The 17141-nt window shown below is 40.3% G+C and overlaps 1 protein-coding gene across 7 annotated transcripts in view; it reads right to left on the reverse strand.

Moving 5' to 3' along the window:
* Positions 1–17141, reverse strand: part of LOC118504804 (protein slit) — a 155648-nt gene that overhangs the window by 17088 nt on the left and 121419 nt on the right. For all 7 annotated transcript variants that reach the window (XM_036039799.1, XM_036039798.1, XM_036039797.1 and 4 more), the window contains one exon: positions 126–197. In XM_036039799.1, coding sequence (XP_035895692.1) covers positions 126–197 — 72 coding nt within the window. The remainder of the gene's footprint in view (positions 1–125; positions 198–17141) is intronic.

Genomic DNA, 17141 nt, shown 5'->3' on the forward strand with positions numbered 1-17141 from the left:
TTCAATACTTTCAGTTCGGTTCACTACGTTCATGGCGTGTTGGTACTACGTGAACAATTTTGCGTGACAAGGGTGTGTGGAGAGAAGCAGAGGCATAGAAGATGGGCAAAGAAAACTTTACTTACAGTATTCGCAGCTTCGCCAATCCTTGCAAGTCGGACTCGTAGATGGCACTGATGTTATTGCCTTGTAGATCCCTGAAAGAGGAACGAAACAACGAACGAAGTCAATTAAGTGTAAGGAGAGGCAATCAGAGATGGTAGTACTTTGATGTACTGGTGATGGGAGTGTATCGTTATTGAATTAGGTGAAATGATTTAATAATATTTTTCGAAGCCAATAGTTTTCTTGAAGAGAAGTTGTCCTATGATTGTCACTTAATGAGCAAGCAGACATGAGCTTCTGTATGGTTTGGCACTACATATTTTCATGCATTAATTGACCTATGATTGCATTTTATGATTATAGTTGATAAATTAGATTAGAAGTTTGACGGAGTGTTTGTTATTCTTGGAGTAGAAGTGGTCTGATTTGAAATTGTAACATTTTCTTCTTAATACTTATTAACATATCAAGCAGCTGGTGGTGCTTCGAAATTTTAAGTTTCTGCGTCGATAAATGAACACATGCTGCGATGTTCTTCTATGCGACAGAAAATGGCCGAGATGAAGCGCATAAATGGCCATTTAGATAGCATTGCATAATTAATACTGTTCAAACAGCCACAGCACCTCTAGACACATGTCGCATGTAAATCGAACAAAAATAGCTAAATGCACACTTTTGGCAAAAAATTTTAACGGAAATTCTAGCTCGCATTGTCGCACATCTTTCGCCAGCTGTTAATATTCATGACACATTTTGGTACGAATTTATGCTTCCTCACATTTTTCGAAAACATGTACTCTGTTTGCTTCCCTCGTATGAAGACGTACGTCCGTTTGCATCTGGGCGACGATGTTTACACAACGGATTTACGAGTGTTTGCACTGGGCGAAGAGTGAAAGCAAGCAGATGAAAGGGAAATTCATGCGTGGAAGATAGTGGAAAGATCCAAATGGACGGATGGATTCGCTCGATGCATATCTCCCAGTCTGCAAGGTGAGATGTGACCCACGGCGATGAATCTTCGTTTAGAACCCGAAATTCTTCAGCTGTTGATGCTGCCGCTACTGCATTGTGTGCAGCGGTCCACAGTAGCATTCGGTGACTGCACACGTTTTGTGTAGTATGAATGGATGACGAGTGGGTGCATAAAATAAATAAAATCGTCGCACTCGTCCCGCAATCACTGTACGTGGAGGTCGTTCCGAGCACTACGTACGGAACAACTAATAATATAGTTCATACTGCATTAGATGCTTGTGGAATATTGTGGTGTATGTACAGCATATGCAAAAGGAAGACCAACGTGCCGCAGTGCAAATGTAGCTGCATCAAAATATTTCACCAAAATGAAACCACGTCTAACGGAGAATCAGTTGCAGGTTTCCACACTCGAAAGGTTGTTGATGGTTCCATTTTTACTGTTCTCTGTGTGGGATGACATGAAAGTTTGACTTGATTCACCCGTTCCATTTGCATCATTCACAGTGTCGCAACCCTTTCTATAAGCAGTTGACTTGTGAAAGCATTCACCAGCCACAGTACGCATTGTAACCTCAATGTAAGTGAGAAAAATGGCACCAGGCACACAAAAACCATGTGATTGAATTCCCCACATTTCTTGTTGCGGATAGGAAAGGGATATGTAGGAGGGATAGGTTGTAGACATAATGGTGGACTCGTCACTGTTTTCCTGTTGGAAAATGAATGAATCCCAGTACCGGGCACTGGAAAAGGATAATGCGAATGTCATGTATGGGGTAACGGTTTACGCACATTATGGGAGTGTAAGCAGATTTTCGTGTTCGATCGAAAATTACAAAAGCGATTGAAGTGCTCTAGCCACCATTAACCTGAACCGTTAGTACCGTTTTTTGACGACGTTAATGATGAGGCAATGAGAGGCAAATAACATGAAGAACGTGGGTTTTCTTGTTTAGGGATTTTTGTATACCTTTTGGAAAAAAGCTTCCAAAGCATTTTTGGAAGCCTGTTTTTTGTGTGAAGTTTTGTTGGTTTTTATTTCGAGCAAATGAAGAACTTTATGTTAAATAAATGCTTGACAAACGTCAAGTACATATCATTCTGTTGAGTTTTTTGCATCATGTCTGTATACATTGAATGCATATAAGTTGTGAGAATTCAAACGGTAGGAACGGTATTAGAATCCTGTCCGAACCGCATTCCCGTATCAAGTACTGACTATCCTGCTATTTTGTGTGGATAGGTTTTTTGCACCAATATAGATTTACGACACGATGTGTAAATGTAAGTTTATATGATATTCCATGCTCGTAAATTAATCAGTAATTATGGTCTAACAGTTTCATGATAAGCTTGTCATTTATTGGCGTGTTATCTTGCAAATATGACAGAATTTCTGTTTATTGGATAAAATACCATCTCGGGTACAGTTTGAATTTGAATATTGATTTCAATATTTATTATTTTTCTTCATATCCCACCCAAGAAGTACGCTGCGGGATGTCGTGAATCGGTTATCGTGTTGATATTTTTCCATGCTGTCACAGGATTGAATATACATTAGCATATTTTTCCCATCCCCGGCACACACAAATACTCGTCCAATATCGATGGAATGCATTTTTTGCATGGATGCGTCAAGCACGTCGTTGCGTTCGAAATTGATTGCGACAGGTGTCGTGGGTTTGCATGTTTGATTCATATTAGATAGCAAAAGCGGGACAATGAACATCTAATCATCTATCTCCACATCGCTTTGTCTTCCAGCTCGACGAAAACGTAGCGTGGCAACAAACAACAATGAAGTTAGTTTTGAATTGATTCATAAATTAACTGAGAATGGAATTTGATGAGCTGATAACGCGCTTCACCGACACTTCGTGGTTAGTATGCGCTCGTTGTATGCATTTACGTGTCCCTGTGTCATATGATGCTGCCGGACTGGGAGTTGACAGCCTGTGGTAAAGCGTCCTCAGTGACACCGCCGGCACGATGCTAATGTTGAGTAATAAATGGGTCTCGGTGAAATGGGGCCACCCGGTGTTGGCGATGAGCTTGGATGTCCCATCCCTATGTGCCAATATGTATGCATGTAGCAGCAAGACAGGATGCAGGAGAGTGCACGTGAGAGGCCTCTTGCGGTCCGTCTATCGTCGCTTCATCATCATCGCCATTGATACAGTGCAGATGACATTTTCTGCGCTATCGATCCTGTCGACGTGCGAGCATACTGAACATCGTCCTGATTAGAATTTATAATCACCACACCTTGATCTCGTAGCGTTTTGGCCCCTGTTAACACGCTTCCATCAACAAAACTTTGGAGATCCTGCAGCTGTGTATCCGTTTTGAATATTTGCGTTTAGCTTAACAGGTTGATGTTTAGATTTGGGTCGAGACCTGCGGATTGATGCTTTTCATAAGTATTCACTAGAATATAGCGTTCAAAGAAAGTTTTTGAAAAGGGAATGGCAGGGATTAAAATAAAAACATTTTGTTTTGCAATGCTTCTCCAAAAACTGTCAGGATCACTGAGTCTGGTTTGTTAACAAATTTAATTAGATCTACAGAAACAATGGACCTGCTGTACTGTATTCGCCTTTGGTTGTCATCAGCAAGGTTGATTCATAACAATGGAATAGAACCAAGAGCCAAGAGCGAGAAATGTAGAACTTGCGAAGGATCAGTAGAAAAAAAAATATGGAAAATTTATTCGCCGCATATCACGAACAAGTATTGGTCAACCTCTTGAAGGGCTCTCGATATAATTCTCCACTTCTTCTCTTCGATGGGAAATCGTCTTTATAGGGCTGCTGGTCTTCAGGACGACACCGCCTTCCAAGGAAAATTCCAACCGCATTTTCTACGGTCCGTCCCGTCCCGTCCACTCCAAGACAGATTTGTGCTCCAGAAACGAACATTCTGCTTGTCTGTTTTCCTGACAAGAGTTAGAGCACCGTACCATATAAATGGGGAGCACATTCATTTCCATTCTCAAGTGGAAGTGAGTGTACATGAAAGCCAATCTTAAGGCTAAAGATACTAGTGCCATCGCAATTTATACAGTATCTTTGTGGGTTTGGTTTTTCGTTGTTGAACGGCTGAAACACGAACGTGATGGGTGTGGATGAGCATGTAATTATGTATGTTTACAGATATCATAAGATATGTGCACAAATCCAAATGGTAGGTGTGTATATCGCTGTGGAACTGCCAATTTGCGGTGCCAGCAATCTTGTAGCCCGGACATGTTTGATTGCAGAGGAAATACAATAATGGAGAGCACAGATCAAAAAAGCAGGAAACCGACGTTATGGAAACCCTACCGACATGTGCCGTTCTCTACATCATTATGGTATGTGACCAAATTAGTAATTTAGCCGACGTTGAAGAATATTTGGAGCATTTAATTAAATCGAAGGCTTGGGGTAGATTGTTGATGATCCTACGTACGCGATGATGACAATTTGTGCGCCGATCAGTTCCTTGTGCGGTTGTTGTTGGTTTTGATTTGTTAAGGTATTTATATACGGCAACATAAAAAGCTCGTGATTCGTAACATAATAATGAATAAACAAAATTAATGCGTTTTAATGTATAAACTAACTAATACAGAATGTCATGTTGAAGGACAAAAAAATTAAGGATCAATATCTGCGTAAACATCATAATTGTTTAAAGAGGTTAGATATAATTTTTTGTGTTTATCCAATGATTTAAATTTGGAATTTATTTTGAGTTAATACGTTTTTTTACTTTTTAATTTCATAAAATTCTCCGTTCAATGAAAATGGCATGATGGAACAACAATTTAAAATAAAATCTCAATGTCACTTGACAGCATTCAGCAATCATGATAAGACACAATATGCTCTCTCGCTTGCTAAGAATCGTAATAATTAGCCCTATCAGCCCAGTTAATTAAGACCATTTCAGTACTGTAAGAGTTAGGCCAATGAAACGACAACATAGAGAATGAAAAAAAGTGCCTGTTTCACGAAAGGTTCATTGAATGTAGGCACGGCCAACCACATCAACCAACATAATACGACGCAGCATCGTGACGGGAAGCAACAATAGAATTCATGCCTAGTTAAATGAAGAGTTCTCCCCCAAAACCAGGCACATGATGGATATAGATAATCTTAAGCTGGTGATGCATTTGTCTTTCAACAATGAAATCAGTAATCCTTTCACCGTCAAAGGGAGAGAGGGATTTAATTTTTTTTTGGATTTTGAACAAGGCAAGGAAAAAGAAACAAACCTTCAAATCTAAAGAAAACACATTACAAAAGGGTGTTGCACTAACCAAAACATTGCAACAAGTCGCGCCATGACAATATACACCGCCTATGCCGAGGGTTCTAAAGATAGGTAATTATTTGTTAAGCTGCGAAGCACCAGAGTTATGTCGACAGATGTGTTAGAGCAGTCTTCTAACTCTTTTTTCAATGATTTCCAAATGTTGCAGGGAATAAGAAATATCTCCTTCAAGCAAACAAAACCGAAAGGAATTTTGAGGCTTGTAGTAAAAACAAGATTGAAAAAAAAATTGGAAAAACTCGATCTATGGATTTACAGAAGCTTAACAAATTTGACAGCTTTGACAAATAAAGACACGATGTAGCCTGAAGCTGACAGTTAACGACGTGACTAGAGCGCATTGTTCGTTTCACTAGAATGGGGCGTTGCATTAAGTCAGTGAATGTCGAATCGAAATCGAACCCAACACTGAAGCATGACTCGTGGATTTTGGATTATCAAATCTCCGATCGATGGAAAGCTCTCGGTTTTTTGATACTGAATGTTGGTTTTATCTCTTTATTCGATTACTTCGTGTTGCACTGTATAGATTGGAAAACACTCTTTTATCTTGATGAATGATAAAAATCTGACTACATACTGTGCTTGGAAGCCTGTTCACTCTAGTCATCAACACAGTTTGTTTATTCGGTTGAAGCCAAAATTGACAGGGAAATTTCGTGTTGCTGCTTCCTTAAATCTCAACCGTCTTAAACCCGTAGACGTAGAGTTTTCATTTGTGATTATGTCATGACTGTAAAAATCTTATACTATTCGATTTAGTTATCGTGAGTTTTTATTACCACATTTCGAAATACTCCTGACAAAGCAGACAGTTTTTACGAAAGCAAAGCGGTCACCGAGGTTACAAGATTATCATAATGGGAAATGGAGCGTTGTATCGTAAATCTTGTTTCTACCACTTTGCCATTCGCAGGAGACTTGGAAGAGCTGAGGAGAGGATAAGCCGCTGTAAAAATGTTCATGCATCCCTGTGCATCATACCCGGTTATTAAAATGTAGCAATGATATAACATATTTCCGCGAGACTCAGTGTTATACTGGCGCTTAGTATGCCACAAAACCACGCCGGAAGCTATCGGTGGATCTGAGAAACATTAACACGCTGTAGCTAATCGACCCTTACTGCTAGCTCCGATTAGCTTGGGACCGAAACAACAAACTTTTGATATACACTCACAAAAACACACATTTTATGACTTCATCTCGTTCTCTCGTCACGGTACTAGAAGTGAACGGATGCAGCCGGCAGGGTATTGACCATCCGCGTGGATTGCTGGTAGCTCGTATATCCAAAAAGTTTCGACAAGGGAAAGAGACCCTGAAAGGAGAGACCATCAAGCAGAGCAAGGTGTGTGTGTGTGTGAGAGAGGGCTTGGCATACTCGTAAAAAGCGTTGAACGAGTAAATTTCAAGCCAAATTGATTTTCAACTTCAGGCAAAGAGGTTAAATACTTAATCTGATTTATGCTTTCAGATAAAATCTTCCGTTTTTCTGTGCTCGAATGGTGAGGCACGTCGCGTTATCGTGACCGGGTAGCACAAACCGTCGAGTAGCATGCTGAAACGCTGCTTTTCCAGTGGCAGACCAGACTATTGGGTTCTACCTTTGTTGACCGTTCTACCTCCGTTTTGCTCCTTTGGCCACGGTAAAACCAGTGAGTGGTAGAGCCAAGCAATTGCACTTTAGCGGTTACAGAATTATCAAGTTTTTTTTGGGACCGTAACACTAGCCGGCCATCAATTGAACAGTGTCGATCTGGATGCTTACCTGAAAGGAGAGAAAAGAAGGATACGGTTAATTGACTGATTAATTATTGCGCAAGGATGGAAGTGTGAAAAAGGACACGGTAAGGGTTGCATTGAGAGAAAGTCTTGATGTTGCGAGATAATCCAATTTTTATGTATATTATATGTAGTTGGTTCGTCGTAGTAATTTTATTATATTCCAACTCGTAAAATGAAGAAGATTTTATTCTCAAAATGTTATAACTTTTAACACAGTTGATCGTCAAAGACTGCAAAAACCGAGCAAAACATAAGAGATGCTTGTAAAAGTAGGTTTTTAATCCGATTTAAAAACAATCAAAACACTATCCACGAGATGTGTTACTGCATCCTACCACTATCCGTCAGTGAATGTGGGTTTATGTTTAAACTTAGACCAATATCTTATTCCAATTCTTTAATTCCGTCACTTTTTAACATCACCACTCTTCGTTAATCGTAAACCAATTCAGGAATAAGCCTATGTCTTGTGAGAATGAGAGTTTAAAGGTATAAAGATGGTGTAGGGAAAAGTCGGCATAGCAAATCGAAAAGACCCATTTGATAAGTGTGTCCATGCGGAACAGGGTGTCTGGTGAAAACGGTCCACCCGATGGCCATAAATTGTTTAGAAACGAATTAAATTCCACCCGTACGATTTGTTAGTTTGTCCAGCCAACGAAGACATGGCACATAGGGTTGTGTGTGCATGCCTGCGGTTGAGACTTTCAATGGAAATTCGGTGATTTATGGGACCTACGTCATCGTCATTCAGGTCAGACTGGTCGACTGTTCAGATGATGCATCGAATATCAATCGGAGCGCCCAGAAGATATGTTTTCTCCACTGATACAGTGTGCGCTTCTAAAAGCCAATCGATATTTACACACTTGGTATGGAATGGCTATCGAAGTTGTCGAGGGATTGCGACCGTCGAATGGTCCAAATATCGTCATCCGTCGTTAATTGTTGTGACGCTCGTAAATCTCCAACTCTGACGCTCGAAAGATTCGTGTTTGCGTGAGTGCATCGTGTGTGGGCGTTGGCGTTTTGGATGCTTTTCCGCGCTATAAGCTTTGTGCAGTGAAGCGTGATTATAAGAAATATGAATACCTTTGTTTATACAGCGATACGTCTTCGCAGAGGTATCATAAATTTTTTACTCCCGCTTCAATCTGACCGTATGTAGACAGTCGTCAAACATGCACACCACCTCCGCACAGTGAGCGGATTTTATAAAAAGGGAACCATGTATCGGGGTCGAAACAATACGTCAAATTAATGGTTCCTGACAAGATGATTTGATTATGCAAAATAGCAGCAACGCGAAGTGCCTAGTCGAACGAAGCGATGGCACAAACCGCCGGTGCTTCATAATTGGAACCATTCTTCACAATAAATTAACTTACGCTGTGTTCGGAAGAAAACACCGACGGCAGGAACATTCATTTATCTAACTGCCAACAGCAACTGAGACGGGAAGCGTAGAGGAACCCGTGTTTGACATTCGTAAAAACAAACGACGTTGTAAAGCATGGCTTCCAAAATGGACGCGATCGGTTATAAATGGTGGAAGAACTCTTTCGCACTAACGCTAACGGAGATAAATTGACGTGCGAAGAACATTTTAATTTGTACGAAAATTAGCATCCCGGGCAGATTGAAGAGTTGGATGAGATCTGCTTATTAAGTTCTGATTAACATACAGCAGCAGAAGTAGGAGGAGGTCAGCTGTTGCCTCCAGGTTTAGGTACAAGCGTAAAGAAAGGATTTTTTATAAATTTGCTCTGTGATAACACTTTTTTGCATGTCGTTTCTCTCAAGAAGATCCGATTACAAACATCGCAGTGTGTTTTCTTGATGAATCTCCTTTCGGGGGCCTTAAAGTATTTTTTTTCCAAGATCTCGACGGGTGTTAAGACCCATTGGTGTTGTGAGCGATAAATCTTCAATTTGTGCATCCTTCAGCTCGCTCCACACGTCATGTCTCGGGTTACATGTCTGCAGACGAAGGCAAACATGCTTCGTGAAATTACCAGGCGCTTCAAGGTACGGACATGAAGCAGTAGCAAAAACAAAAATGGCAAGAATGTAAAGCAAAACAAATAATACTCCGAATAAATTACTCATTAGTTTCCCGAGACATATCACGATCCTAAATGGGAGGAGTATATAATTTTTCTTGATCATCTTGAATCTTCTTTGAACAACGAAAACATGGCCATGATGACCGGATCACACCAGACAAATGATTTGGGTCGACTGCCGGGAAGAAGTTTTTGGGTTCATTTTTCATAATTTGATATTTCAATAAATCTCTGCCGGGCGAATATCTCAGACACAGAACGAGTCAGAACGATTGCTTTCGACGATGTTCTCAACCAGCAAAGGAATATATTTCACAGAACAGGTTTAGCCTCCTGCCAGGTCGTTTTACGTTTGTGAGAAAGGGAAGGAAAAGCAACCAACGAGCTCGACGGGCGTGAACAACGAAAGGGATAACAGACGACCAGTGCATCTGCCATGTCCGATTTATGATAAAGACGTTAAGGACTTTTCGCTTCGATAGAGTCTCTTTTTCTAGTGCTCTAGAGCAGCATCACCTTAACGGAAGAAGGACGGAGTTCGAGTGTGCATCGTCTTCTTCGAGCATGGTGGTGAAATTGGTCAATATCGGAAAGACATAAAAAAATCAGTCCCAAACGAGAATATAAGGAGAAACGTCCCAAGACCGCAACAAAAGATTATCATTGCTCTTCCCTTAACGTGAGTTGATGAATAATTTAGAGCGGTGCTCATGTTCAGAACCAAACACCCAAAACCAACCATCACTGGGGTATGGAACGTAAAAAGGGCGATCATAGTTCGTGGCGTCTAGTGGAGGATGGCTTTATGAAAATAAAAATGTTTATAATTTATATGCTTGAAAAATTCAACCGACTTTGTAAAACTATCGCCCTCTCGCAAAACAGCGGCTTTCGGATGCTAAGAATTTCGAGCCCCTTGAAGGCGCCCTCCAAGAAGGCGGGATACATAGTTTTCCAAGAAGCATTAGTGGCCGACAGATTTTTTGAGTGTTTGTGTCTTCAGTTGCATGATCCTGATATTTTTTTTTACTTGATTTTCCTTTGCTTTATTTTGATTCCGGGTTGCTATCAAAATTGGATCATCGCTTCGGGGGCGGCACTGGGACGAATTTTTAAGAAAACAATTCCTTTCGACATTCCGAGCTCAGAATCGAAAACAGAAATGCAAGACCTCGGTTGTGCAACTGCTGTAGACGCTCCAAGAAACGACAAAGTTCGTTTTCTGCATTGCTGTTTTGGTCGTTATTGTCAATATTTTCCCCTTGCTTCCGGGTGGGCATCCCGCGGGACAATTCCATTTCGTTTGGGCCACACGGAAGGATGATGAAGCATTCCTTGCGAATGTCAATTTCAACCTTTGTCTGTTTTTATTTCTTTTTTAAATTTATTTATTTTCGATGGGTATTTTTTCCGTCGATGCATCCGACACCAGCACAGTCTCATTCGTTATTGTACGCTTGCCTTGAGGGTGGTGCAAAGTTTTTCTTTTTCCAGTTCATTTCCGATCGAAAATATATTTGTCAAACATAAATAAATATTTTTCTACCGTTTGTTATGGCCGATCACCTTCCGTAGCTCATGCCGTTCACTGTCCAGCGAGTGTGCGTCGCTGGAAAGAGCTATATTATTTATGTCCTGCTATTAAAGAAACGGTAGAGTGCACTCAATCGAATTTTATCGAATAGCGAAGGATGATTCGGTCATGAGTGATTTCACTGCCGTAAATCTCGAAACCAAGTCAATGCTTCCGAATCAAAAATACAAACTTCTTGTTGGATGCATCATTTAGCTAAAAATAGACACCATAAATTGAATCATTTACCATTGTACAGTCGGTACCCATTAGCCAGATCATACATTCATTCACCAGCTCTGGCGTTTGGAGCTATTTTGATTGCGAACAAGCTCCTGCTGCGCCAGGATGATGTGTGAGACTGTTCACTGCTGGGCGGTACTGCATGTTCTCCAAATGAAATCAATCTCTTCTGGCACCGACCGATCTCCTTCTTTTAATGGATCAAAGATGGAGCTTCACTGGCTACGTGGTGTGATGTTTATGTTTGTGTTACCGAATCGTAATTGCTACGTAAACACAGAATCACTTACTTAGGCACGCTATCGTTTCTTCTTGTGTGATCCGCTCCGTGTCGGAAGCGAGTTCTTTCTCCATTATCACGTCACTGGTATGATTTCTTCTGTTCGTTCCATTCCGTAACAGAAAGCATCGCCTTGTTTACAAGCGGTGCTGGCACTAACAGGCTTCACACACCCACCGGGTGGTTGTACATGTTCGGATCTTCCGGTAGTCAATTAAGTTCTAACAAAACAACATCGTGTTATGTCTGTTTCTTCAAAATCTTGTTTAGAGCGTTTGCGGTTCGGAAAACACAAGTCATCGATGGAAGTAGGTGGCAGAGTATTCTCGACCAGCAACAAGAAAATACGAGTGGAATGAAACCTTCAGATGGGTTCCAGTGTCTGGCCAGCAATGCAGCAACCAGAAATAGCTAGCGTAGAGATTTGGAGCTGCTTATAAACTTTCAAGGAATGCCCATTTCAAGGATAAGTCCACTGAAAATTTTGGGCTCTTAAGATATGGGTTTAGCTTAACTTTGTAAAAAAATGCATCTTTTTTCCAAAAACCATCCACATACTTTAACAAAATTAATCTCGTACTTTACTACGCTTATTTTCCATCTTCACGTCTGGAAATGCCTTGAGCAGTAACTGGTCGATCTGGAAATCTTTGCCGGTTCGTCATAAATTCCAGACGTTCTTAAAATAGTTTTCCCCATCAGAGAAATCTTTCACAAAGCACATTCTTTTTCACTCACTCCATCAGTCTGTATTTTTTTACTTCATTGTTTTCGAGTATAGGATTGGTACATAAAACATGGAAGCGAAAATCAAAGGTGGAAAAGTATTTATACCAGTGCCTCGAACCGTCATAAACCCTCATCATGAGCTAATTATCAATTATAAAATGATAACGAAGAATCGAAAGAAACTTCATAGTGTGTGCTCAAACAATTTTCAGACTTGCTATGGAACAAAAAAAAAAAAACAATTCACTAGTTTGATAAAGTACAGTAGTAAACGATGAATTTATACGTTCACAATGATTGATAAACATTCGATTATCGATTCGAGGTGGATGAAGTGCGTTCGATAGTTAGCATAAACAAGTTTTCATCTTATTTTCTGCAAAAAAAACATGAAGTTTTTATTTTCAATGGAACGTTCTAAGTGCTAACAACACAATAGAGTTTTGTTTGCTGAAGTTCTGCATCTACCAACTTAGAAAGCGTAGCAGCGAGACCGATCCTGCCTCAGAATATGGAACTTTATTCAATCACAGAATTATTCCGGCCGTGCATTCCGAGATGCCGGGCTGAAGAAAATAAAGCATGAAACGTGACTGATAAATCTACACTCCGTTTCAGTCGCTTCGTGACAGTACTGTATGTTGGGCATTGATTATAGAGCGTGATGAGGGAAAGGAATTCAATTTTCTATTTTATGCAGCAAACTGCAACGCGCCTTTTCTTGAAGCTACTTTAATACGTGAAACCATTGTTCTTATCCCACCAGACGGGTCACACTGGTGGATTCTATTTCAACAATGCCAAACCACTGTGGTATTTTTATTCGTCTTGAAATTGACATAAATTTCGCTCCAGTATCACTTTCCCAATGCAAAGCCCATGAGCGAACGGATCCACGACTAAAACTAAAACTTGAAACTCTGTGGTACGGTTTACTTTTTCTCCATATTCCCGGCACACGCTCTTGTCGTGTGCTGCGTCCTGCTGGGGCAATTCGTTCCTGTTCCAATGCTCAACTATGTTCAATTTCAATCACCATCACTTTTCCCGTCTTAGCCGCGTGAAGTTGGAGCTTGGGGCATCATTCAAACCGATGCTGGAACGGGACGTGAAATATTGTTATGGGGAGGAAAGTCTGACACGAAGAACGTGCCAATCGAGCGTTTTTCCTACTTTTTCCTACTTTTCCCAACACTCTTCTCCATAAGACCATCGTCACCAGCGTAAAGTGTTTGCATATGTGCGGTTGCCGCCGTGGTCGGTTCTATTGTGGTTTTGTCTTCGTGCATGTAAAATCATTCCGTTTCGTTTTCTTCCCTTCGGTCCCAACCAGCGTTTGGATTTTCAACCCAAGCACAGAAGAAATATTTTTATTCCTTTCTGTTCTCGTGTGGAGGGTTAAGTTGAACTATTTTCTTTTTTGTTCTGTGTGATAAATTGAATAGAACAGCACGGCATAACGTCTGGGGAGTTTGTTGAAGGTTCAACAGTGAAATCACGATAAGGAAGGAAACATAAAAATGCAAAGGGCAAATGTGCTAAAAGCATGCTTCCGCTGAAGGTACCTGTAAGTAACAGGTGCAGGAACAAAACATTTGCCAAAGCCCGGTTCCCGATATGTTTGGCAAGCAAGCAAATTGAAATTGCGAGTCAGTAATGGATTTTAAATCATTTTTATCATTTTCATTTTTATCAATCAATTTTTAAAGCATAAAAACGTGTGCCATTGTTTATACCACACCGTTATTTGTTATTATTATTTATGATGTTTATTACACTGCACAAAAGGGACACTACAATAATTGGTTTATAGTGTTTGTATTAATTGTGCACAATCAGTTTAAATTTTACCTCACTTACTATTTATCGGTAGCAAATTGATTTTCATTAGTGTGACAAATTTCATGATCGTCTTGAATTTATGCTTATGAAATGTTGAAAAGGACAACTCCCTTTCCATGGGATTCCAAAAAACGAGGCTGGTGAGGATATTCCAAACCTTTGTTATGGCTCCCGTATAAAGCGAGCGAAAAAATATTGCACAACGATTAAAATAAAATTCAATATTTTAACTTCATTAACATCCACACCATGCATTTTTACGAGCGATCAACAAATTTTCCATGCCATTGTCCTACTGGAAATATTGATAGCTTTTGATGGAGCTTTTGTGCCTTGTGCCACTTTGTGACCGGATGCGACAAGCCACTGTGAGATAATTTATCTGTCATCGATTATTCATTATGACGAGCGTGTCAGGAGAAGTTAAAATCCAAATTGTCATCAGAATTGCGTAGCGGCAGAGGAACAGGATATGTTTGGTTTTCTCTTCTTCGGGGCAACAATGTTGGTCGGCAATCATTGCTTCGAGCTGAATCGGTGTATTATGAAGCACTTTCCGATGGACAGTGTAATGTCCGAGTGCGTTTGACACTGATTGAATGTTGCACGACGATTGATTTCATTATCGTTATGTAAAGTGGATCTGGGAGCTACAATTATCGACTACTCCAAATTGAATTCGTTGAATTTTGTGTCGAATCTGGGTTTTATTATTGTTGAAGGAAACATTTGTTATTCTGTTTTAAGAATGCTCAACATTTTCTGTTGTAGGCTATTTGTCATTTTTAGAATTTAACCCCAAAATACAAAAAACAAGAGCAATATAAAAATTGATTGTAAAATGAACAAAATTACTTTTGATTAGGATTATGAAACAAATCCAACCAAATTTTATACAGTTCTTCATTAAAATGAATTCTTTTCCACTTCCTTTGTATATCCTCTCCATATATCAATAGTCTTCTGCATACAAGACGGTGGTCTGGATTGGATTTGAACCTTGTCCGTGCCGTGTGAAGACCGATGCGATTATCGCCTCGGCCACCGCCTCGGCCACCGCCTCGCAAACATCAATAGTACAACGTAAATATTCCACGTTTAAGTACAGCATAGTGTACAAAAGTAATCCTTTCGTCACATATAAAATCAGTGATAACATTCAATTGGTCTTGAGTTTATAGCATTTTTTGTTATGAAAAGCTTACAATACACAGAGAAGTACTAAATGTGTGTACACATTACTGTCTATTTGTTACATGGTTTTTCGTCCTGCCAAATGCGTCAAAGCGTACAGGTTCATTTCCTGTCCCTATGCCAATTTTCTAACATTCGCATTTTTTTTTACTCAGCCTCCTGAAACGGTAGCCGCCTGGATACGGCTGAATAGTAGGGCAAACTCGGTGGCGCCACCGTCCATTACTTCTCTATCATTAAACACATGAGTCATCCCTAGACGTAAGGATCATCAATGTTCATCCCTATGATCCAACCGGTTTCGCTTCGTTGTTCAGCTAGACGCTTTTATGACTCACTAAGATGCACAAGACGTACGTACACCGATGCGGGAGGTTTATTGAATCAGGACAACCGTCCCTTCTAACGACGCCAGTCGGAGAGAATGTTTTGGTTGCGGAGGATAATGGAAAAATATCTTCAACGTATCTGTCTGACTTACAGATGGATAAAACACTGCTAAAGACAGAACAGGGAGAACCCTTCGCTAGGCCCTGTTGCTTCCGGACAGAAGGTTTTACCTGCAACATATCCGACGACCGGAAGAAACCCATTTTTATTGGAGAAGGCTGTTTGGTGCCATTTAAAAAGAATTGCACCGAGCGGTAGTCACAAATGTAACCAGTACAAATGTAGCAAACTGTGTTTATGATGTACCGTCGGTAGGTGCTACATAGTAGTTGGAGTGTTATGGATGGTTAACCTGTGCTGGAAAGCTGTAGCTGACAGAACCTGCTACTACCACCAGGGGAGTCGTAACTTTTTATTAGGCTTCTGTTTGTTGCCGTTGTTTGTAGTGAAAATGTATTACTCGACACATCGAGCTGGGAGACGATGGGCGGGTGTGCAAACTCGTACATGATCCAACCGAACGACACCCGAGCAGTCTTTAAATTAATGCGGATTCACATCACCGCATCATACTGTCAGAGTGGTGCGAAATGCCTTTGGAGCTTTCTTGCGTTACGGAGAAGAATGGTGTGCCCAATTTGCAATAGTTTGCTTCAGGTAGCTCAAATGCTTTGCGCTTCCCGCTAATTGAACCTTTTGCGCTGGCTCGGTGTAGTAATAAATTTCAATTTGAGTTTCCCGCTTGTCACCAGCCAAACTTCTAATAAACAAGTTAGCTGCGTATGTTCGGTGACAAAATGGACCGAAGATAATATGTACCTTGTTTATTACCTTTTCGTCCCCAAAATGGTCCCGACGGTCGTCGATAGTGGCATCGAGTTTGGGTTTAATAAACACATCTAAAAGGAGGCTTACGAGCAGGACTAGCAGCGTATCTTGATCTTTTCTGTGTGTGAGTTTTTTGGGTCAGACGCTCGGGGATCATGAAGTTACGATTCACAAACTGAGTGAATCATCAAACGGGCTGCTCTGACAATAACAATAAATGTGGAGTTTCGATGTCCTTCAGAGCGCCTTATGAAATTCAATGAATATATATCATTATCATTCAATGAAATATATTTTTTCTTTTTTTCGTTTCTTGGAAGTTAAATAAAGCCTAAGATTAAAAAATTGATACAAATCAGTAGATAAGTACAATAATGATTTAACTATCCACATGGTGTAACTTAATTTGTAAATGAACGTTAAAAAAAGGAATAAAATATATAGGTTTTGAAAGGTGAGATCGGTTCCAAAATAACAGAAACTGACAATAGAGCCAAACATCGACGAAAATGGAGGCCCGAAAAAAATAGATGATCGAAATTTGGCAATAGCGCGAAACAAAAGCCACAAATAAATCTCCGGAAAAAGAACGGTACACAACGTAAACACCGCCGCCAGACCATGATTAATTACACTTTTATGAAATTTTGACATCATTATATGATTTATGAATCCGGTTTTATGCGTCAATTTTGTGGCACCGTACCGTGCATTGAGTTCATCCATTAGAGAAAGGTTCGCAAGGTTGTCCACCGGGAGCATTTCGGAGCGTTCAGTCCATTTAATACCTCTGCAC

The sequence above is a fragment of the Anopheles stephensi genome, chromosome 2 (assembly GCF_013141755.1).
Source record: "Anopheles stephensi strain Indian chromosome 2, UCI_ANSTEP_V1.0, whole genome shotgun sequence".
Lineage (NCBI taxonomy): Eukaryota > Metazoa > Arthropoda > Insecta > Diptera > Culicidae > Anopheles > Anopheles stephensi.